At 38.4% G+C, this 24,761-nt stretch overlaps 1 protein-coding gene across 2 annotated transcripts in view; it reads right to left on the bottom strand.

Annotated features, from left to right (window-relative positions):
- The window catches only part of NCOA2 (nuclear receptor coactivator 2), a 188,770-nt gene that overhangs the window by 74,645 nt on the left and 89,364 nt on the right, over window positions 1-24,761 (bottom strand). For both annotated transcript variants that reach the window (XM_063392769.1, XM_063392760.1), the window contains exon 4: window positions 267-368. In XM_063392769.1, coding sequence (XP_063248839.1) covers window positions 267-349 — 83 coding nt within the window. In that variant the 5' untranslated portion in view covers window positions 350-368. The remainder of the gene's footprint in view (window positions 1-266; window positions 369-24,761) is intronic.

Below are 24,761 nucleotides of genomic sequence, written 5' to 3'. Positions count from 1 at the left end.
AAAAACCATTTTTACATCTCTCCTATATTGTCACCAAAATTCTGCATTTTGGCACAACACTGGATTCAAAAATAAACAAACAAATCATAATAAAAGAGAATAGTTCTCATCCCCATCCCAAACCCTCAACAACACTGCAATAAATAGTTTGGCAGTGACTTCTCTTTGCAAGAATGTTGTTTGTCATCTTCTAACTGAAAAACAGAAGCACATGTAACATTTTTTTAACTCATTCTCTCAATATTTCCAGAAGTAAATGGTCTAACCTGGGTCCAACCTGATCGGGATCCTTGCGCTTTCTTGACTCTGCTCTGGATGGGTCAGAGGTATTTTCTCCCATCCCACTCATCTTGAACACATATCAGCAACTAAAAGGAAGAAAGTGCAAAGAAAGGGTTATGGTGGAAATAACCATAATAACTGAGTGGAATAACTGAGTTCTCAGTTCCTATCTCCAAGTTTCTCATTCCATGCTCAACTAAGATTTTACTTGGCAAATTTATCATTTGAAATAGAGTTTGTTTGAAAGGCATTAATAAAAACACTGTGCTTATGACCCCACAAAATGCTACACAAAACTCCTTGAGAAGAAAATTTGTAGTGGGCAAGTAATGCATTATCATCTCTTTGACTGTTACCAGTTATGTAAGAACAGGTAAGTATATTTTATGCCTGTGTTGCTGAATTTTCATGGCAAATTTACAGGGTTGAGTGACGAAAGACAAAGGAAAAGCCATAGTGCCATACAAGAGAAACACAACAGAAATACATGAAATAAAACATGTGTCCCAGCTACATGAAAAGGTAGTACATGCAGCTTTAGTTAAAAATCAGAAGACAAAGCCTGCAAAAGTACACGTACAAAACTGTAGAAACAGAACATCTGTCAGCACTCGAGATTGCTGAGGAACTGATAAATATTTTGTACATATAATCTACCTCATAAGGAGAATAATTTGTCAAGCTAACATAGTAAAGACACACAAGCTCATAATTTGTGCAACAAACAGCCTGTGGAAATCCTGCCCTGCTCCCAACTGTTGACTTCCCTGTGCCCTGTAGAAGCACATGAAACTGGCCTGCCTCGGATTATGTATTTCTCAACAAGTACCAATATTCTGGAGGCAGAAATCACCAAAGGACATAGGGAGATAATATAAATGATCATAAATTCATGCAAGATGGGGCAGTCCCAGCTCAGCATCTGCCTAGTTGCTGCCATTTTTGTGAGGATGATGGCAGAGAGGTGTTCCTAGACATTTCAGAGAGCTCCTGTGTTGTTTGGGATTAGCAAAAAATATGCATGAGGGCCATGAAGGAGGTGAGTGTATCCAGGAGGTGATTCATACCATACTAAAATAAGAGCTGGAGCCTGTAATTATATGACCACTTCACTTTGGCATAAAGTAGAAACCAGGTATCAAAACAAGGGAGTTCACCACCTCCTTCTTCACCTCTGTCCCACCAGTTCCTTTCCCTCTGCTGGCCTGGCCAGCCACGCACTGAACATAATGAGGGAGCTGCCATGGGTTAAAGACACAGTCCCCTTCCCTTTTTCCTTTTGATGTTTTTTAAAATCTAGCTGCCAGCCTATGTGTTGGTAATCAGATGTTCACACTGGATATCTCAGTTTTCCCAATGAAAGTGAAGTGAAGTGGAGTGAAGATATTGCAGATATTGGCAAAAACAGCCCAAAGACTAAGGTCTGAGAAGTAAATGCTGAGAAAGGCTACTCACTGAAACCTGAGCAAGCAAATGATGAGTTAGAGCCATCTCAGATTCAGAACTGACCACCACCTCACATTTGCTAAATATAAAGTAAAAATTAAAAATAATTTCTTTTTACTTAAAGCATTTTTTTCACAGAATATTCTGAGTTGGAAGGGACCCACATGGATCACTGAGTCCCACTCTTAAGTGAATGGCCCACACTGGGATCAAGCCCACAACCTTGGTGTTCCTAACTCCATGCTCTGACCAACTGAGCTGATCTCAGTATTTTTTTTAACCAGTTTGAGCAGAGAGTGGAGTAATTTCCCTTCTAGATACTGTTCAAGTTCTATGAGAAAAACTTTATCATATATATCTTCCATCTGGTCTTTGACACGAATGGTATCAGGGAGTATTTGAAAGATAACTGGATTATCTTTTTCTCTACTGATTCTACACATGCATATGCCTACCTACAGATACATACATGGCATTATTTTGAGGAGATCCCACTGCAGGCAGAGCACAGCCGTGGTTCTGTGGCAGAGCAGACACGACTCTCAAAGGGAAGAGGTGCCATCACAACCTCCACCACCCTGTCCTCGCTGCAGAGCCCCCCGTGACCTCACCAGGGCCAAGGCAGAGCCACAGCAGCGCCAAGCGCGCTGCGGAGCACGAGACACCAACCGCAGCCTCCAGCGCGGCCTGGCACCGCCTGCTCCATAAAAACTCTCTCTCTTCACTGATTTCTAGCCCCAGCAGGCATACACACCCGAATCCATCCAAGTATAGAGCACAGAGTAGCAATATACACTCATGGATTGGGAGCTAAGCACTTGCTTGAAACTCTGCAATTTCACAAGTATCACAAATCAGAGCTCCAAGGAAGGTGCAAGATACTATTTAAGGAAACTGATAATATTTAAACAGAAGCTTTGTTAGGGGAGGGCTGGAACTGTCCTTGCAGCTCTGTTTCAATGACTAAATTTTTCACTGGCCAAGGTGAGAAAAAATCGTCAGCATGATGAAAGCTGTACATTCCCAAGATCTGATCTCTGATCAGACTCTGATGGTGACCTAAAGTTCACAAGAACAATTAGGCTTGGGAATCCCTTCATTTCTTATGCTTCCCAAGTAATCCCTGAGAAATGTAAATCAGCTATTTTTCTTGAAAAAAGCAAGCATAACAATTCACAAACACCTGTCAAACCTTCAGCTGTCATCTTCTCACTCCCCCTCCCTCCCAAGTAGTAAGAAGGTAAGCATTTATGGTGGACACTACCCTCCAAAACCTCTTCCTCCTCAAGAAAGCATACAGAAAATGTTACTGACAGCTTTCCTATATACCTTTCCTACCTCTGTCAGAACTACTTCAAAGGTAAGTTTTATTGTTGTGGGAACCAACATTTCACCAGTAGCTCCACCAATGCATAAATCAATTTCTTCTTGCATTCACACTGATGCTATTCTGTAGGAATCCCAATAGGTCCACACTATTAGCCTTTGGAAGACATATTAAAAGTCACCTCCCACCATAAACTCTAAGCTTTATCCTTCTGTATTAAGGGGAACAAAAGCAGTATCATAATTACAAAACTAGCACCTTCTTCTCTCCTTATTAAACACATCAAATAGTTCTAAACAAATAATATATGTATTTATTTTGTTTGCGCTTACAGGCTATTACATCTTTTTCTCAGCAGCATTATCAGTTTATTCTTAGAATGAGTTACCCATTTCTTTCTCACTCATCATAATTTATTTCTGGAAATCTACCACCTACTACCATGTTTGCTTTCTGTTCTCCTTTATCTCTTAATTAAAAATCATGTTTTATACCTCAAAGATTTTTATAGGCCATTTTCTTGTCTTGTAGGTGACTGTGCTCCAGAGCAGAATGTAAAATCTAGAGACAGGTGTCTTGGAAAGTGGTGAGCTAGACAGATGATATTTGAAGCAATCTAAAAAAATCTCAAAGGCTAAAATGAAAGTCACTCATCCGTATCTAGCACACAGTGCTAAAATCAAAAGGCTGTGCCCCCAAACCCTTGTCTTCCTAGGTATTTAGGGTCTGATTGGGATAAATAAAAGGTAAAGCATTCTTTTGGAATTCAGAAACTAAAATCTATTCCCTAGTTAGGAGAAATGAGGAAGAATCAACTTTTAGAAGGTGTGGGTAGACTCTTCTGTAACACAGTCTTACCAACCAAAACAGCCAGAAACTGGGTGATGGAGATGGAGTTTCCTCTTCAGAGAGAGCTCCCATGCCTGTACTTCCCACCACACAGGACAGCCTCCTGAGCCTCCTGGGTGCTAGGCTACCTGCCTGCCAAAGCTGGATGTTTAAGAAGCAAAGAGGGCAAGGTTGATGAACTCCTGCAGTGCAGAGTCTTCAGGGGTGTGGTCTATAGCACTAAAGTCACGAGTAAGTAGTTCAAACTCTGTCTGAAGACACTGGGATTGAGGGTTAACTCCAGTAGGCTGAGGAGGGTAGCAAAGCTCCATCTCCCATTTCTCAGCAATGACTCTAACGAGTCAGAGAGGCAAGCACTCTCCCAGTTTCCACATGTCTTTTAAAGAGAAAGCAGCTGTTTCACATATTTTTCCATGAGCTAATTCACAATAATCAAGACCAATGTGTACCACTAGATTAAGAACTTCAGAAAGTTTAAGTACCTCTACAAATATAATGTGGCACAAGCAGGAAACAGAAATGACTTTTTTCTGAAGAAAGTATTTCTGGGCACATATAGTACCAAGGAGCAGGGCCCTGGCAAATTTCCAAGCAAGAAAGAGAAAATGTACTGAATTTTTATTGAATTCATAGATGAATTTCAGACACAGAAATGAACATCTGTGGGTCAAAGCAGCTAAACTGCATATTATGCTTCTTGGTTTCTGCCTTAACTTCCCCCATACATATTAATCTGTATCAAAATGTCTTGGTTATTAATTACCAACAGTTTTATACTACACAAACATTCATAACATTATATCATTCAATATTTTAACAAGAGAACTTAGGAACTTTTAAAGCACTTTATGATATTCCTAGGTTCCTGAACCACTCATAGAACTTCTCAGCTCAGAAAAGAAGAAGTCCCACACTTGAAGTCTGAATTTTTCCAGGAAGCATGACAATTCAAAACTGAAGTCACTATGAGTAGAATGACAAGTCAGAGACTCAAAGTTTTACTCCAGTAAACTTCCCCTTAAGGGAACTACCTTCAATTAGAAAGTAGCATTTATCCTGCTCCACTGATCTTTTTATACATCTCTACAGGAATTTTCAGAAAGAAGAAAGATAAAGAAATTAAACCATTCGATCCTTTCAATGCTTTGGAAGTAGTGGAAATGTAATATCATCTCTATAATATAAAAAAACAAAAATCAAGAAAATGTTGGTATGGGTTATTTAGCAAGGTGTAGAAAAATGATTAACCAAATTGGGAATTAGTAAAAAACAAAACCAGCAGCAATCTACATGCTTGATAATGGAAAAAATAGCATCATATGTCAGATACTGAACTAAGTAAGTTTTATTTTAAAATAAATTGTCTTACAAGGTTAAATCAATGCATGTCTCACAGAATGAATTCTAATGCAAGACCAGGCACTCCCTTTTTCATTGTGTAAGTTGAGAGCTGTATTGCACTCCAAAATACAAACATAATATCCCGCTGTGGAATTGGTATTTTGCCTTCAGTGATGGTACCAGATTCTTCCACTCTATATTATGTTTTTCTCCATGTGTCCTACCCCAACAAAACACCAAAACGACAACAATAACTAAGAACTGAACTTCTAATGCTAAGATGCTACTCAAGCTTTAATTCCACTGGGCATAAATGAGCAATAGAGCATTGGAAATATAAATACACTCACTGTAGCATTTTCCTACAAAGAAGGAGATAATTAGAGAATCAGATACATTATTACTAAAAATATCCAAAGAACTAATTTTACTTTCATACAGATGACACATACCAACAGGACATCTCAGGTAACTTAATACTTTTCTCCTATTTATATTTAAGACCAGAAGTGCATTTTCCCTCTCTTTCCATTCCATTACCACAGGCCAAAGTATCCAAAATTCTGGTAGAAGAACCACTGGCTAATTATGCCAATTGTTAAATGTAAATCACAAACACACAAAAGCTAAATTAAAAAACTTTAGGACAGTACACATTAGTAACTTCATTCATTGACACCTCACTAGTTTCTACCACATGCTGGGAGACTGAAACAACAGAGCTTGAAATATGCTTGAAATTTTTTTTTTTTTCTTTTTTGGTTTTGTTTTCGTTGTTATCAGTAATAAAACAATAGTCTCTGCTCTTGTCGTGACGGCACATCCTCCTTTACATCCTCCACCAGCAACTGCTAAAGTTGGAGTACACAGAGAGACTTAACCTAATTATAAAGCAATAGTAAATCTTTCAAATGGGGCAGAAAAGAAGAGGCACCGTGAAGTGGGAGACAGGAAAATATCTAGCACAAATCACTTGTGTGAATTTTTACATCTCTTCAACTCCTCAAATGTCACAAAGGAACACAGCATGCAGAGTAAGCCCTCCAACACTGATCCTCAGCCCCAGTGAATTCAGTTAATCATCCACAGTCAATGTAGAAGAAGATAATGTGCATTTTATCTCTTATCAGAGCAGGCCATCTTCCAAACAAGGCCTGTTAAACTGTCAGATTTATTATAAGCCTAACAAATGCAGTTAAAGAATAAATGAGGATTATACCTTCAAAGCTGCTATTTCAACCTGAAAAGTAGCAAACAAAAGGTAAAGTACCATATAGTGGACAATCAGGTGGCAGTACTACACTACCACCACTCCATCTCACCAACACATGAAACTAGTGTACATACAACTGATACATATCAAGGAGGCTCACTAAAGTCAGTATTTTATTGAGTAACAAACAGAAAAATATTGTTTAGTGTATAAAAATGTACAAGTCATTGAAAAGATTGGCAAAAAAAATTCTCTAACAGCTAATTTGAAAAAGAACAGCTTATAATTCTCTGGTTGTTTACTCAAACATACAGGCATTACAGTTCATCCTTTTTTCTTGTGAAGTTGCCATGACTAGAAAGCTTTCTATCTCAGTTTCAAAATTAGAAATGTACTCTGTGCAACATGAATTCTGGTAGAAGCCAGAGGAAAGTTGGAAGTCACATGCAAATTCTGATTCTTCACATTTTTTCCTGCTTATGAACCGATTTTTCACTGGCTTCATTTCAGAGCTGGAAAATATTTAATATTGATACATACTGCAATCTTCAGCCTCTTTGGCGAAGGCAACGCTCGCTAGCCACTTTCCCAGGCCTCCAAAGGAAATCGCTGTCAGAGGCAGGATAAGACACTAGATCAGAGGGGGAGTGGGGTGGGCACTGGAGCCTTTCCTTGGTCAGCCCAGCAGCTCAGGAGCTTTAACTCCCAGCACGTCCCACAGCAGCACCTGCCACAGTCCCAGGCACAAAGGCAGCCTGCCCGCTCCTCGTGCTGCACTTGGAGGAGCTCAGCCTTTTCACACAAAAACTCGCCTGGCACAGGTACTCCAACAAATCCAGACAAACATCAGTAAGGGGTTGAAAATTAATAAAAAAGCAAGAGGTAAAGATCAAGGGAAACAAAAGGAGCAAGGAAAAAAAAAAAAAGATTGCATAGTCCGGCAAAACAAGATTTAAGGAAGAGATCTACAAATAAGAAGTGTGACAGAAGAGAAAGTGAAGAGATATTTTAAACCATCCTCTTGAATTCCTGGGATAAGTAAGCTGCATGCTCTACAACCAACTTACCTATTCCTGTCCTTCACCACTAAACACCTGGAACCCCAAACAAAACAAAGCCAATCTGCCAAAATAAACAAGATGTCCAATACCCTGGCTGGTGATGGCAACTTCACATTAAAAACATAAACTAATTCATTTAAGGGTATGCTTCTTTCTCAAAACAGCACTACCACTTTTACTATAGATGAAAGTGTCTAAAACCTTTGCCACCCTAAAACAGTCACACAGTATAAAGCAAAAAGGGAAAACAGAGTTTCTAAAAGTAAGGTGACAGCAGCAAGCTGAAAGACTCCAGTCACCTTTAAAGGATTTGTACTAAAATCTGACATGCACCTGTAGCTTTGTCTACCTTTTCTATTCTTTCTATTTTAAAGACAGTCTATTACAGGTAAATTAAAACAAGATTTATGGCAGTCTTTATCAAACTCTATTCCCCAACTCCACAAACTTTAACCAAGAAAATAAACATAATTTACTTGGAAATGCCACTGAGCCCATGTATAAAAGAACTGAAAACTGGCTCCAACACCTACTACTCACATTTTTAAGCTGAAGGCTCCTTCCTCAATCTTTTCACTCACTCCTGTGTAATGGCTTTAGAGTGGTGTATTAGACAGTAAGAAGATGACATATTCCATTTGCAGCCTGAAAGCCAATAATGCTCATGAATTTTTTACCTGACAGACACTTCAAGATGCCACTGGGAAGATCGTCTAATAAACACATTAGGCTGCAAATGGGTGGCAGCAGCTCTTTAACACATGCTGTAACTATCAAATAAATGGCTAACATTAAAGTTCAGTGTTACGGACTGGGATTTAATATGACTTTCTGTAAAATCCACCTACAGCTTAAAGGAGAAAGAGGTTTTTCTCAGCTACTCAAACCCACAGGTTTAAGAAACCCCCACTTCTGCTTGAGACTTTGCCAAAACCCCTCCAGACTGACCCCAGCCCTGTAGGCTGGCTCCTACCTTCTGTATTCCCATAGGCTAAGGCTCTTAACAGAGCCACTCACTCAGCTGCTTATGGATTAGGCTACGTCAGCACCTCTAATATGCCCAGGAATAGCAAAACCAGGCTCTAATAAAACAACACTGAAAAAATACCAGAAGGAAGTACCTTTTTATTTTTTAAATATACAACAGGTTTACTTAATTTCTACTTTTAAAGAGGAAAAAAATCTGTTTTCATCAAAACATCGTCAAAGAGGAGACAGGTATTACTACTGAAAAAACCTTCAAGACTCTGTATTGTAATTTCAGGTCTGGGATTTTATTTCTCTAGTTATCAAAAATTGTTTATGATTCTTAATACTCAAAGACAAAAAAAAAAAGCAGATTACTAACACTAAAAGTTCCCTTTAAACACCAAATTAAATATCAAAATACAATGCCAGAATATATACATACATACATCTATATATATATATCAGTCACTCTTACATCCTTTTGTTTGTATTAGGTAGGTAGCTAAGTTAAAAACCAAACAAAAAGAAAAGTTATTCTAAATTCCTTTATAATGCATTTAATAAGTATTTAACTATGGCTGCAAAAAATACTATGCCTGCAAGCATTTTCACTGGAAAAGGAGTCCAAAATCCCAAGTAAGTTGTTTATTTAATCTAGATTTTTCTCTTGTAGTTCACAATTATTAACAACTTATGAGACTGATTTTGAAGTTTACTATTTCATATCTGCTGTGATTTAAAATAAAACTTTGTGAACAGCATTGCTGATAAATGAAGCAAATCTAACAACACAGAAAAGGAAATATATTAATTAATAATTAATAATAAATTAATAATAATATTATGGAAAACTTTTTATTTCCAGTTGATGATACTTCTGGAACAGTGAGTTAAGCATATTTTGACTCCTACTACTACTTCAATTTCAAAACTGAAATTTGTTATTTGTCCACTTAAATTCCCACACCAACTTTCCTCCCCAGAAACCACCAAAGAGCAAGGAGAAAATCAGACTCGAGAGAGAGGAAAAATGGAGCAACTCTCACAAGCATAAGGCACCGTGGAAAAACTCAAATCCAAGAACATTTTCTAATCTCATAACTGACACAAATGTATACAACACCAGAAAGCTTATACAGTTTGGTGTGATTTTCATGACGCCCATCTTAGCAGTGAGAAAAACATGACCAATCACACAGACAAGGGCATTTACACATCTCTGTAATGTGGGCTTGACTACAGTAGGATTTCACTGCAGTTAACTGCCTGTCAAACACCAGTCTGTTTACATTAGATAAAACATATTCCATTGATAAAAAGCTCAGGAAACATGGTTCTGTATAGGTAAAAAGTAAAAAGCAGAGGGCAAGCCAGACAGAAACACAGTGTGTTTGAACACAGGGTGCATATGGTAAGTAACACATGGAGTTATAGGACCTACACGCAGAAATATTAAACCTGTCATATTTGAATTTGAGTTCCTTCATTTCTCAATCTGAGCTTCAATGACTTCACACAGCTGGAGAGGTGTTGGTCCTCGTGGTCACTAGGACCAGCTTAGCATGTCTGCACACTCAGGTGCCAATGTGATGTGCAACCCAGGCTTCAGCAAAACATGTTTATGTTGCATGCCACCTTTCATATCCATAACCTGGGCATCAAAATAATGTTCCCTCAGCCCCAGAGTAGATACTGTTACTGAAAGCACATAATCTTACTGAAACTTTTACTGCACTTCAGCAACTCCAACTCTATGTGTCTTCTCTGGTGCCTCATCAAAAATTGAACTCATGTTTTCAATTTTCACATACCTACAGCACCAAGAGAGTTTATTTTTCTTTTCTACCTAACCACCCATTACTAGGAAGCATGTTGAAACTTCAGGCCATTCTTTTGAATGCCAAGCACTGAATTAAAACTCTCAGTTGCAGAAAGTGTACCTAAACATTATCTATAATATTTCTACAATTTTTTTGCTATTCTTATTACAGTGAAAGAATAACCCACTGCATGCATATGTACAAGATACATACTCCATGCCTCTTCCTATAATACTGAGATGCTTTGATAAGCATGCATTTCATTTAATAGTGTATAATAATAAATTTTCAAATTAAGAATCAAGAATTCAAGCTGCCTTGTTCCTGAGGGCTGCAAGTTAACAGTCTGAAGTCAAACTTATAAGCAAATGGTATTACTCAGCTCCACAAAGGCCACAGTCATGGCAAGTTTAACAGCTGTCTATGAGGTGATTTGGACTTCACTTTGATGTCCTGTGTGCCCCCCAGAAGTTCAGAATGCTGCACCACTTCTTTAAATTGTACACCCAAATTATCCTGTTCAGTTTACCCATCCTCTCTGCCTCTGAAATGTATTTAGAGTGTCTGTCCTGGAAATCTCAGTGTCCTGCTCAGCTCAGTCCCAGAGCGTGCCTGCCTAGTGGCAAGGCTGTGGTTCCGGATGTTATGGAGAGACCAGATGGAGAGTTTGGCCTCCCTCCCCATCCCCTGTTTGTCTGACCAGGTAGATTCCCTCGGCAGGTGCTTCCTGCTGATACTGGTACGCATGCCAGTGTCATCCATTTGCACTGGAGCAGCAGGGTAAGAGCTGGGAAGTAGAAGCAGCTTTTTTCTTATTAAAGTTGCAAGAGCAACCAAATTAATACATGCTTTTTGAGAGAATACAGCTATATGCATGAAAGACTGTATTTGTATCACCTCCCAACATGCAGAATCACAGTTTTGTACTTAAAATAAGTATATGCTAGATGGACATAAAAGCTTTGGCAAAGCTACTGTGAGTGCTAACTACGCACATTGTTACTAAGCACAAAAATTAAAGCCATCAAATTATGTCAGAGCCACACGAGTGTCTTGCCAACACTTACAAAGTATGATTAACCTGATGTTCTTAATACATCCATGAGTTCAAAAAGTGGTCTGTAAACATGAATAACAGTTACTAACAACTTCAAATTTCATGTCCGTCTTCATTTTATTTGCTTTAGTAAAAAAATGCAACCGGCAAAATAAAACCCAGAAATTTTAATTGCCACTTTAAAGCACTTAAAAGTATTAAACTCATTAAAATGTTGTTGCTTTGCTTAATCAACTGCCAAGAAATAAAATCTGATGAGTAGCATTGTAGGCATGTGTGTCTATGTGTATATACACACATATATATGAATACAGGCTGTGACCAAATAAAATATTCATAGAAATGACTATATGAGTCAACCAAAATAAACATTTAGTTTGTGACTAGTCTTGGAAGCTAAGAGCAGATATCCTAGGCAGCTGTAGATGAACCTTCCCCCCATATCTGCTCTCTGTGTCTGACAATCAGTGGTGCCAGCTTAGCTGCAGTGTTGCTGTGCCTCCTCCTCCCTCTGAACCTATCTTCAGTGGTGCCTAATTCCATCTTAAATCCATACATACCTTTGGCCACAACAATGCTTACAGACAACACCCTATAAGCTTTACAACAGCTCTCTATAAGCTCCCAAAAGCAGAAGTGACACTGTAAAAAAATTCAACAGTTCTATGGGTACACTATGACTCAAATGAAATAAATCAGAATTTTATCACTGACTTCACTGAAGCTTCAATTTTCCTCCTAGTCTGCTAGAAGAAGATGTCAAACTGTTATTTCTCTCTTTTGTAGGTCATAAATCACTCCATGGGCCTGAAAAAGCTATGCTTGTATCCTGTGGCCCAAAGAAAACAAGGTTACTCGACTATCAAAGCTGAATGCTAATTATGAGCTATTTTATTCTCTTTGTAAAAATAAACTGGAATTAATTTTTGTTAATAATGAAACAGTTTCTGGTAAAGAAGAATCACAAGTGCTAAGAAAGAATCAATGTCTACTCCAAGTATTTTTAATTTTGGATTGTAATGGAATATAATTACTGAAGAGAGGAACACCCTCTACATTCATAGAAGGAGCTAACCAGAAGTCTGCAATACACTGCCTCAATGCAAAAAATAACACACATTTATAACTACTTGGACTGAACACCTGGAAAAATTTCAGGAAAAGGACCAAAAATAATTTTATTCCATGCAGTTCTAACAGAAGTTGCTTCATGAGAACCTTGTGTTGCTCAATCACAACAGCCTATGCTATCAGGAATGGAAAATCACAGCAGTACAGCATCCTGATGAAGTTTGTTTAGGGATAGCGTGCATAGGAAAAAATTAAATGGAAGCAGCAAAGAAGATATTCAGGTACAAAACACACCGCAAATTAAATGCATTTATCATAAGCTTTTGGTTTGAGTCTTCATTCACGGTTTTCATCCAATTCCTGCCCTGTTCCTTATGCTCTATATCCTCTCCACCCAGCCAGCCCTGCCCAAGGCCTCACTGTACACCTCCAGCTATCAGGGGAGCAGCCTCACCCCTGGGTACTGAGACCAGCCACCTCTGAGGGATCCAGGCTTTCACATCTTATGCCTCACCTCAAGAGACAGAAGCTTTACCTGCTAATAATAATTTTTAGTCCAGTTCAGGCATCCTCCTAGGCCTGCCACGGAACAACATAAGCAGTAAGAGAAGCTAAGGAGGAATGCAGGCAGTAAAATGACTCCGTTGGGATTTCCTCACAAGTACAGCGATTATCAACTTACAAACACCCTTCTCATTTACTCAGCTCCAACAGCTTGGCTTGTAGATCCAGTCCTCAGTCCTTAACTCAGCTTTCCTATTACAGTTATGGGGCTATTACATAGTCATGTGCTAACAAACTTATTCCACTTAATAAAGTAGATTCTGAGAATCAAGGTTGTTTTCACACCTTTCCTCATTCCTTTCTGTGACTAATAAGTAAATAAGTAAATAAAACAATAAATAAAATGTCATTATAAAATCTAACCAGACAGTTGACTTCCCAATGACACTTATTATTAAAAATCGTAAAAACTCTGAGGTGAAAAAACAAAAATTCAAAGTACACCTCTAGTTGACAGATTCCAAGAAGGGTGTTTTTCTTACAATATTGGTATATTTCACAATGGAGTTTTCTCTCCTTCCTTGCACAAGAAATTTCCCTTAAAGAGGTGACAATAAAATCGGGGGGAAGAAGGAGAGCAGCACCTTTTGAACATTAGCAGTATAACCCTGTTGACTACAGAAGTACACATAATTTTAAAAAGCGGACAAACAAAATTACTCTGGTCAAAGATAGTTTTATATACGCTAGATACAACAATTCTGTACGAAATTGCTTACATAAGAAAACATCCCAACTTGAGTTTTGTGAGAACACAGAGCCACCTGAAGAACATAGTCTACACAAAAGGTTGATTTTGTTCCAATTTCCCCCCCTTAATACATCCTAAAAGGCACCAGGGAGATCAAAATGCCTGTACAAGCAGCAAAAATTTATTTTTCCACAAAACATAGGTGCCAACATATCAGAAAGCACTACTGAGCCCTCACTATCTTGTTAGATCTTCTGTAATGAAATAAAGGAAGAAAACACAAGAAGCAGAGAGGAAGTTTCATTGTTCTTGTGGCTTCGGCATTTGGTGCCGCGAACGTGACAGGCTCTCGAGCCTCTGCTCAGCGGCACCGCCTGCCCCAGGCCTCTGTACCAAAATGTTACTGTGCTGCAATTAAAATAATCAAACCGAGACAAAAGAGAACAAGCAAATAAATAGCGCAAACTTGTTTACGTTTCTGGCTCTGCCCTCACAGTATGAAATAAAGTCTCTTCAAACACAAACTACATTAATTTAAAAAACAATAATATTTTCCTTTCTCCCTCCTATCTCAAAGTAGCATGAGCTTTTCAAAGTCCTAAATAAAATAAACTAGGGCATTTCCTGTATGTATTTAGTTAATTATTAAACCGATTCTAAGCATGATAGTCACCACCACTACTTCAATGTGAATCCGGGGAAACACACTTTTAGGAAACTGCCAGAGCACTGCAGTAACGACTGATCATATGCATCCTCTCAACCCTGCCCTCAACTTTGGAGGCAATTTTCTGAAGAAATTACAACCAGCACTCCTATACAAATCCAAACACTTAATTTTAGCTTCTTATTTTGTGGTCCAGGATTAGTATTATGGCTGTGATTTAAAGAGAAACGCTGGGCTTATGTATGAGAGGAAAAAAAAGTCAACAAGCCTGCAATAACTTCCCAAGCAGGGGAGACAGGATACTGTCTTTACTTTACTACAAGTAACTACCAATAACCTTTTTGAGGGGCATATTTTCAGTTAATTAATCTGCAATATTAAATGCTGTCCTCCCAAGGTTAAAAGAAAGGTAAATACTGCCAAGATATTTAATGACATCATCATGCATAACCATGAGATAAATACGAGGTCTGAAGATTAACTGAATGTCATTCTGTTTACATGATCATGAACTTGTAAAGAAAACTATTAAGATTAGAGAATAGAGAAAGTTATATAACAACTACCAGTGTTTCAGTGTGTTTTGTCTACTCAAGCTCGTGGTCAGAAAGAGAAAGCTTTATTGCAAAAATGTCTCACTCTGACATACTTTGTACTTTTTCATGTGCATATAAATTACTGAATATTGAATAGTAATTACTGCAATGAAAAAGACACTCTCAGGCTCCACCTCCTCTTGACAGTGGGAAAATATAGATGGGTTTGTGTATTATGCTGGATGCCAGAAAACTTGCTTACAAAAATATTTCCTGTACACTAAGATATATTTAGCCTCATAAACCCATAAAACTGTCACAGGCAACCACAAGTACACCTGTAGCCATTAAAACAAGGGGGGATGGGGGGAGGAACGACAACAGAAACTGCAGACTCGAATTTACATTATTTCTTTGCAATTGTTATTTAGAAACATCATCTTTAAACTCTCTTACTCAAACAGAAATTAGCCATTCCTCCCACTCCCCCAAACCAACACCCCTAGCCCCCCTGCACCCCCACCATCCAGACCCCTGTGAGCACACAGGAGCACACATACGTGCAAAGAGAAAGCACCAGCAATGAAGTCACAGCACTTCAGAAACACACCTTGTCGTCTTCCAGCCTTTGCAGATGAAGGCAGATCTTATTAGTTTTTCTGCGTCTTCAGATCAAGATGTAGATAAATCCCCCACCCATCACATTGGGTTTTTATTAAAAACCGGAGGGGAAAAAGAAAAAAAGGAAAGAAAGAAAAAAATAAAAACCAAAAAGGAAAAATGAAAAAAAAAAAAAAAAAAAAAGGAGACGATTACCAGTAAATTTACAGCCTTAAAAATATGAGCTCTCCATTATCCCAAACCAGTGTTATGTCTTGATGTAAACCAAAGCACATGCTGAGTGAGGACGTGCGCACACAGCAGCTTATCATCTCTGTCATCTGCTTCTAATGACAGCTGACAAACTGGCCACGCTAATCCTTCCCTAACTGCTGATCAGAGAGATCCCCCTTTGACAATCCAGCATGGTGGAGTACTCGAAAATTCCTCCTGCTTCTGTTCTGTTGCTGCTCTAAAAAGCAGTTTCCTTTTCATTGAGATAATAGCCTTTTCTGCAGTCACGTGGCACCCGGGCTACATTAGCAGAGCTTGATGATAACAGAGTAACTCCCCTCCCTCCCTTCTGCTGATTTGAAGTGTACGACTCCTGGAGAAACCCAAACCTGGCACACTTGAAATCATTTTGCATCTTCCTCTAAAAAGCAAAATGTGCTGTCGATGTGGAAGAGGAATATAAGGGCTCTCGCTGCCTCTTGCACCAAAACTAATTAGCAAGTACATTTTTAAGCAGTGCCTTTGTTGGGGCACACACATTGGTCATGAACATGTCATATGAGACTAAACTGAATATTAAGCATGCTTAATACTGAGTATCTGGCATGCTAGAATTATTCTCTTCCCCCTAGAGTACTTTAATTTTTTGCCTGTAATTTTAGTTCTGCTGCAATAAATACTCTTCTCTCAGCAACAAACCTATGGTTCAACTCCCCCCAGCACCCAACTCTCCTGCAAATGCAAAAAAAGCACAAACAACAAATGATCCACACTACAAACTCCAGTGCCAGTGCTTCTATATATTAAGTGACATATTTTATCTTGCTCTAACTCAGTACCATGACAAATATCTTAAGCATTTTTAAACACAATGTCAAGTGAAGAAACCTACCTAAGCTTTGGCTTCAGACTTCCCTCCTGAATGCCAAACCCCAGGCAGGTTTGCACCTCACTATTCAGAAGTTTTCCTGCTTGTAAAAGGCAAAGTACACAGAGAAGCATAATGCTCTGTCCTCCTTTTACTGAAGTAGTTCACAGACTACAGAACAAGCCTTTCCTCCTCTGCATTAGCACCATTTCCCTATTACCTTGGCACCCAGCATAAACATACTCAATTTATTCCTCCCAGCTCTGACAGCACTGAGCAGTGCATCTGGGCACAGACCATCGTAGCCTTACCCAGATATTTCGTTATTGGGATCTGCAAACTATTTAAGAAAGCTGTGGATGAAGCACTGTAAAATAATTGTCAAGCCTGCAGAATAACTTCTGCAGTTTTGTACCTGCTCTTTTCCTATATGATCAAGAAACACAATTACCTCCTTTTGCTTTAAGGTAGAAAATATTATAGAAAATATTAGAAAAAAGGTTCCTCCCCCCAAGGGTGGTTGGCCACAGGCTCCTCCAGGAAGTGGTCACAGCCCCAGCCTGACAGAGTTCAAGGAGTGTTTGGACAATGCACTGGGGCACATGGTGTGACTTAGGGATGGTGCTGTGCAGAGCCAGGAGCTGGACTTGATGACCCTTGTGGGTCCTTCCAACTCAGCATATTCTGTAATTCCTTCTATTTCCATCTTATCCCATTATACCACTTCATTTTCCTAAAGACAACATTGATCATTAACATATGGTTTCTGCAGGAAACTAGAAAAACAGTGTTAGAGACTGTGGCTGTACTGACAGGTAAATAAAATGGAAATTGTGAAGGAAGAGTGTCTGTCCTGTACATATGATTTTTGCCAGTGCTGCCCCATCACCCTTTCTGTTTAGCCCTCCCCCTAAGGACAGCTCTGCTCAGGACAGCAGCCCTGCCCAAGGCTCTGGGGAAACCTGCTCCAAAGCTACGACCAAGGTTAGGAGCTGAGGGCCAACCTTTCTGCAGGAGAACAGCTGAAAACGAAATGGGAACGAGGCCCCTTCCGGAGCAGCGTGAATCCTATTTCTACTCTTCTCTTTTCCATGCTATAGAGGGAATCTGTGAGAAAGAGTTTCAGTCCAGGAAGAAATAATCTGGTTCCACAAGGAAAATAATTCAGCAGAAAAACATATTCACAGTAAATTGAGGGGATTTATTTTTCCCAGGCCTTTCTTAGTATGTCCCTCCTTCTCAAAGCACTACACTGCACAGGGTAAGCAGAATGAACATTATTTGGAATTATATACAACTTTTACCCCAATAGAACAGGAACTCTCAACTTTATCTCATTTGCATTTTCCATATGAATTTCTTCTCTAAAGAAGATGCATCAAGCATACTAAAATTAAATTGGAAAATGATACTAATGGGACAAAACCTGAAGATTAGGAAGAGCATCTCTGATATTCAAGAAAATATATTAACTATCACCAGAAGAAAAATGAGCTTTCACAAGAATACACACATACAAAGCACTTCACTTGTGAAGTACAAATCTAAGGAAAACATAAAAAATAGGAGCATCCCAGTCAGATATCACAGCTAGAACTATCTCAATAATATTTAAAGAAATCATAAAATGAGAAATTTAAAGTCAAAACCATACGGTGAGCACAAACACAATAATCACAGTGTTAAAGAAAGAGTTATGTGTAAATAAAAAGGAGGTAACAGAAAAGAGTCATTGTAGCAATAAAATAGGATTTGAAGGCTGAAAAAGCAGTGAAAGTACACAGATGTTGTTAAAAAGATTGCTTAGTGAAGAACAGTACACAGGCTAAAGCTAATGGAGAAGTGGGAACATTCCATGGCAGTGTACAGACTAATTCTAGACAAAAAGGGAAAGGAGAAATGAGTGAAAAAATACTCCTGACAGAAAACTCTGCTCTGAATGGAAATAAGGGAACATGCAACAGCAAAGAAGGAAATGCTCTTTGGCTTTATCAGGCAGTGAATACATGCTTCCAATGGAATGATGGAGTTGTTGCTCCCTTTTAAATAGCTTCACAGGAATCACACACTTTATCTGGGGATGACATTCAAAATTAGTTCTAGCATTAGACTTTTTTCGTGTTAGGGTAAGACACAGACCTTACACAGCAGAAGAGGTTCACCTAAGTTTTCTCTAAGAAATATATTTCATTAATACTTTTTCTTTGCCCAGCTGCAGGCAACTTTGCAGTAGACATGGGGAAGATGCAGCTTCACTAAAACATTTACAATTTATATTCAAATAATTGAAACTGATAAACAGAACACTCCCTTCGTTGACATGCGTTTCAGAGATTTTAAAAGCTTTTCTTTTTCTTCCTTTATCTTTTCTTCAGAAAGAATGAATTGGGCAGACAGGACACACCACAACAATCGGGTGTTCCTTGCCCTTCTAACATACCCATACCTGAGACAAGGACTGGTAAAGCCATCTCAAAACACCTTTTCAATCTCTTTAATTCCAAAACATAAGTTTTTAGTCCTTTCTCTCACTCCCTATACCATACCCAGGAGGATCCAATCCCACCCTCACAATCCCTTCAATCCTATCAATTTGGAGTAGCAAAGGTGTACCCAAATTGACAGCTATAGAGCAACAGCCCTCATTTGCAAAATAGCAAGACATTTCAAACTGTGTTTTTAAGATTGCAAAGCTGACTCACTAGGCTTTATTTAAGGCACAAGGCCACTGACTTTTAGGAAAGCTGACTGGGCAGCATTAAGTCTCACTCCTTATGAGAAAGACTGGAAGGGCACTGTACCAGCTTAGAGAACAACCAGAAAACATTAGGACTGACTGCTGTGATGCACAATAAGGATATTACTGCTAGATAAGGACAGATTTACAAGAGTTATATTTCAATGAATGTAGATTCAAACATACAGTTTTCAAATATTAGGTATTTTTTTCAAACTCCTCTAAATGAACATTAACAAAACATTGTTTATCCATGTCAAAACTGAAAACCTGTTGACTTAAATGTCAATCGACATTTAATCAGTTTAGGAACTCCTAATTGAAAACTAGGATTCTTCCTTTTACCAGTTGATGAAAAATAAATAGAATACTGTAGATAAATCTAGTTTTTCTGACCTTTGCACCTCCTCTCAAAGGGCACAGAAATCATATCAGGAATTTGTAGCATCTGGCATTGCTCACAGTCAGTCTCTCTATTAGCAGTACATGCACCTACAGTGGTAAGAACTTTGTGATTTCTGCCCATACGAGGGCAATGAAAAGACACTCCCTCCTCTCTCAACCTCTTAGATATTACTGTTGACTTCTCAGTTCTTAGATATTACTGTTGACTTCTCTCTTCATCTCATAAAATGTCCATGCCTCTTGAACACAGTTTATCAAGGCTCTCCTAACTTTCATAAACACACACCCAGCCATCCACTCTGAGCATTCCATGTGCAAGTATCTGCAACATCTAACTGCAGAATTCACTACTGAGGTGTGTGCCATATATAGCAATTAAGTTCTGTATGGGCATGTCCTCTGACATGAATTGTGTTCTTTTTTTTTTTAATAAGTTTGATGACTATGGTTAATTGAAATTTTTGAGTAATAGTTGATGAGGATTTCTGTTTCTTTTTTTTCTTTTCTTTTCTTTTTAATCTCTAGTGCTTCACTCTTTTCCTTTAATTAAGAAGAGATACAAGAGAAGAAAAAGGGGTTCTTTCAGTGCAATCTGGGAAATGGTCAGCTCCTGGCTCAGTTCATTCTCCTCCTGCAGACTAAAAAAGTTTGTTCTCCCCTGCTCAGAGCCTCTGAAGCAGAGTGCCTGCCAGTGCTCTCTATGGGTTATACACAGAGAGGTGCTCTCTGGTGGAAATGGGCCTCAACCCACAGGGAGAAAAGTTCAAGACCATGAGTTGCTCCCATCTGTGCTGAGGGTACACAAGAGGAACTCAGCAAAGGAAGTTTAGCAAGCAGAGAAAAGCAGAACGAGAATGAAAATACTAGAGCATAGAAAAAAATGTTGTATTAACACAATGTTACATATATATATCAACATCTAGTCCTACCATGCGTTTTTAACAGAATGTAGATAAGTTATGAAGAGTCTCTGATTTTTTAAAAGAAATTACTTTACACTCTACAGAATGTGCCTTCCAGTGAATACATTTTTAAAATCAGCTCAAACTCTTTATTTCACCTCATCTCAAAAGAGAAGTACTTCTAAGGACTTTAATAGTAAAAGGTTCCCAAAATCTGCAGAATGACTGCTGGCAAGATCCAATGGCTGAGATTTGAATTAGACAAAAGTTTAAACTAGACAGAAGTCAGACAAAAAAATGTTGTTTATTAATAGCAAAACAAAACCATACTAATTAATCCAAGGATAAGGTGGGTTCTCTTTCATGTAGTCTTATCTATAAATAAAATATTTCTAAATGACATCATATGACTCAATCAAGGTAGAGGATTAAAGATGAAATAATTTGGTGAAATGTCAAGGTTTCTGATAATCAGGACAGTGCAACACTCCAGCTGGCCATAACAGCAACAGTGTGTGAACTCAGCAGGATTTGATACACTGCCTGTATTTCCCTTGAAAAAGAAACTTGCTGCTGTGTTTTATGCAAGTGGGACCTCTATCTTTTAGTTCAGGATACAGCAAATTATTCTGCTGTACCTAGTGATGAATACTCAGGTCTCTGCACCTAGATCTCCTTTTTAAGAGAAGACTAACATTTCCCAGGAAGCCGCAAAAATCTCATGTCTCATCAACGTTCAGCAGTCTTCTAACTGCAAGTGGCTTGCAGACATTGCCTGGCATTTGAAAAGCCAGTTCCCATAAGAAGCAAGCAGGAAAGGCACAGAGACTGCATCTTGCAGATCCTGAAATTCTGGGCTTTCACATCCTTCCAAGAGACCTCAATGAAGAAAGGAGATGCTGCTGATTATAAGTAGTGTCACTTGGGAGAAACTGGAACACAGGGACAGCTGCTTTTCACAAATTTGAGAATAAACAATAAGCTAATTTAACGTTGCATCCTCCACTCTCAGCAATTCTAGCAAGCACCTGAAGCAACGCTCAGTGATGCTGAGTGGTGGACAGCGACAATGAACAGCAAACCTTGATGACTGACCCCTCGCCTTAACCACATAGAATGTGGTACACAGTAAAGCAGGATCATGCTCCAAATTTTGGTATTATTAAACATCCAAAATATCAGTGGAAGAGATGAGGTACAGAAGAGAAACTGAAGAAAGTTAGGTTTCCTATTAATAGATTTCAAACTGTAATTTTCATAAGTATTAGCCAGAACTATGAAACTTAACTGAGCCCAAGCACAAATACTCCTGAGAACTACAAGATCTGGCACTATTTGATGAGAAAACCAAAAGTCAGAGACTACAGCCTATCAAATAAAACAAAAAGTGAAAGAAAAATCATCAGCAACTGAAATTAATTTGATTTACAATAAAATAATCAAATACTGTCCTATGAAATAAATATCAACTTCAGAACAATTGGTCTATGCTCATTTTTATAAAGAGGTAGATGTGACAAAATTGGTGTTTAACTTTAGCATTGTGCAAATCCAGAAACTAAAAATCCCACTTGTGAGAATAAAAGAGGGAAAAATCCCACAACCTTTGTGACAATTCAACAGCAATGACTGAATTTAGGGTATTAAGGAATATTTAACATAATGACAGTTATGTGTTCAAGAGAAACCAGACTTGCTCTCTTGCCACACAGAAGTGCAGGTTTGCTATAAGCAGCAGTAATAAGAAATGACATCTTTAAAGCCTGTAAGACAATTCTAATTTCATTTAAGGGAAGAAGCAATAAAATCTAGGTATGCAGGTAAATATTTACCGTAGAAACAAGGCAATTCTTACAGAGACTTAATTCTGAGCAGAAATGCTACACAATCTCAACTAATCCCCAGTGTGGTTAGCACTGAATATTTAAGCCTATGATAAGAGGAAACATGTCAGAACTTAGGTCTACTGCTAACTCTTAAAAGTTCAACACACTGAATTCCAGAACAGGAATCTGTTTACAACTTTACTTTGTACTAGGTTTTCCCTAAAATCAACTGCAAAGTCAGTTCATATGTAAGACTGAAGAGAAAAGATCAGAAAGAGAATACCACTTCATCATTTTAATCTGGAATATTTAGAACATACAGCAAATCCTGTCCCATCCTGAGGACTCCTACACATATTTCTGTCATATTGTACATTAGTATGAAAAAGCCAAACACAATCTTTGAAAATAGATGGCAGACACACTACAACTGCCATGAACTGCAAATAGCAGCCCTGACAGATCTTCCCTCAATGTAGAATTAGACCCATGCCCTGTTTTTACATGGTACATTTTCCACAAAAGCAATCTCAAAAGTATTACTTAAATGAAAATATCAACAATATGGGCAGTGCATTTCATTTTCCTGAAGACTGCATTTGAGCACGTTGTACTGAGGCACAAGATACAAGGTCAGTTAAATGAGGAGAAAAGTCAAGTTTGGAAGAATACACGGCTATTTCATTGCTTTCCTTTTGGCAAAGAGATTCCCATCTTTTTCTTTCAAACACATGGCTGTCATGACTCATCTTGAAAAAGCAGTACTTGACAGTTCACAGGACTATTTCTTAAAATCATTAGCAAATAACCTTTAATATGAGACTTATGAGTAATTTTTACATACTGCCAGTCCCAGGTTCTTAAGAACCTACATTTTCTAAGCTCCAAGTTAATAAAGCACTAATATATAATATTGTTATAGCCATTTGTCTTGAGTGAAGCAAATATCATTTTGAGAAGAAATCAGCCAAGTTTAAATTAACTGTCCTTTCTCCTGTGCAATTCCTTCCCCAAAACTAAAGGGAAAACAGGCAGGGCATGTAACATATCAAGACAAAAAGAGCTCAAAGAAAACATTTTGCTGGCAGTTTTAACAGCAGTATGGCAAAGACAGAAACTACTTGAAATAATCTGGACATAAAGTCATATTTTGCCTTCAAAGGTCAGAAATGCAACCACAATCCAACAGACAGTCAAAGCAACTGTGAGAGAACTGATATGTTCTGTTTCCAAACTACACCTCCACCTGAGAAGCAGGATGCCCCAACAGGGCCAAGTACATGGCCACTTAAACTCCAAGTATATGGCCACTACCATTGTCCAAAGGCAATCCAGCCTTACTTGCTAACAATATTTCAAGACCGTCTTGTGACTTTGTTCTGTGATGTGCATTTGTATCAAATGATTTGCAGATGACACTGCAGTGCTAATTTTGAATGATAAAGCCATGTAGGCTCCTGGACATGGAAAAACTGATTTTCTCTTTATTGCATATGTGACCAGCAGGTCAAGGGAGGTGATTCTCCCCTTCTACTCTGCTCTCGTAACACCCCACCTGGAGTCCTGCATCCAGCTCTGTGGCCTCCAAAAATAAGAATATGGATCTGATAAAGTGAGTCCAGAGAAAGGCCACAAAGATGATATTTGATATCACTTTATAGATATCTTGTCTGTTCCTTTTTCCCCTGAGAAGAAAAGTCATACCTTCACAGCTCTACCTAAAAAAGTGTTCATTGTATGAAATCTAATATAATTTTATGTGTATGAGTGAGTGATAATATTGAAACTTTGCTTTCTCCAAGGAATTGGTTTCAGCTGTTAATATGCAGCTTTGTCTGAGAGGTGCAAATGTAGTTTTCAAAATAATAAACTTTTAAAAATAAAGAATGAATATGAGAAGACCAAAAAGAATAATTATAGGTGAAGCAAATATTGGATTTTGGAGTAAGCAAAGTAGAGTTTCATAGCATCAAATTTATTGTATTTTATGTATGTATTTTATTTTTCATTTAGGCAAAGAGAGTTGGGGTTGTTCAGCCTGGAGAAGTCTCCAGGAAGCTCTACAGCACCCTCCAGTACCTAAAGGGGACCTACTGGAAGCCTGAGAAGGGACTCTTCACAAGGGCATGTAGTGACAGGACAAGAGAAAATGGCTTTAATCTGAAAGAGGGTTAAATTTGGATTAGGTACTGGGAAGAAATTCTTTACTATGAGAGTGGTAAGATGCAGGAACAGACTGCTCAGAAAAATTGTGGTTGCCCCACCCCTGGAAGTCCAAGGACAGGCTGGATGGGG

This window comes from Prinia subflava, chromosome 1, assembly GCF_021018805.1.
Source record: "Prinia subflava isolate CZ2003 ecotype Zambia chromosome 1, Cam_Psub_1.2, whole genome shotgun sequence".
In the NCBI taxonomy this organism is placed as follows: domain Eukaryota; kingdom Metazoa; phylum Chordata; class Aves; order Passeriformes; family Cisticolidae; genus Prinia; species Prinia subflava.
This window is presented reverse-complemented; position numbering and strand designations above follow the sequence as displayed.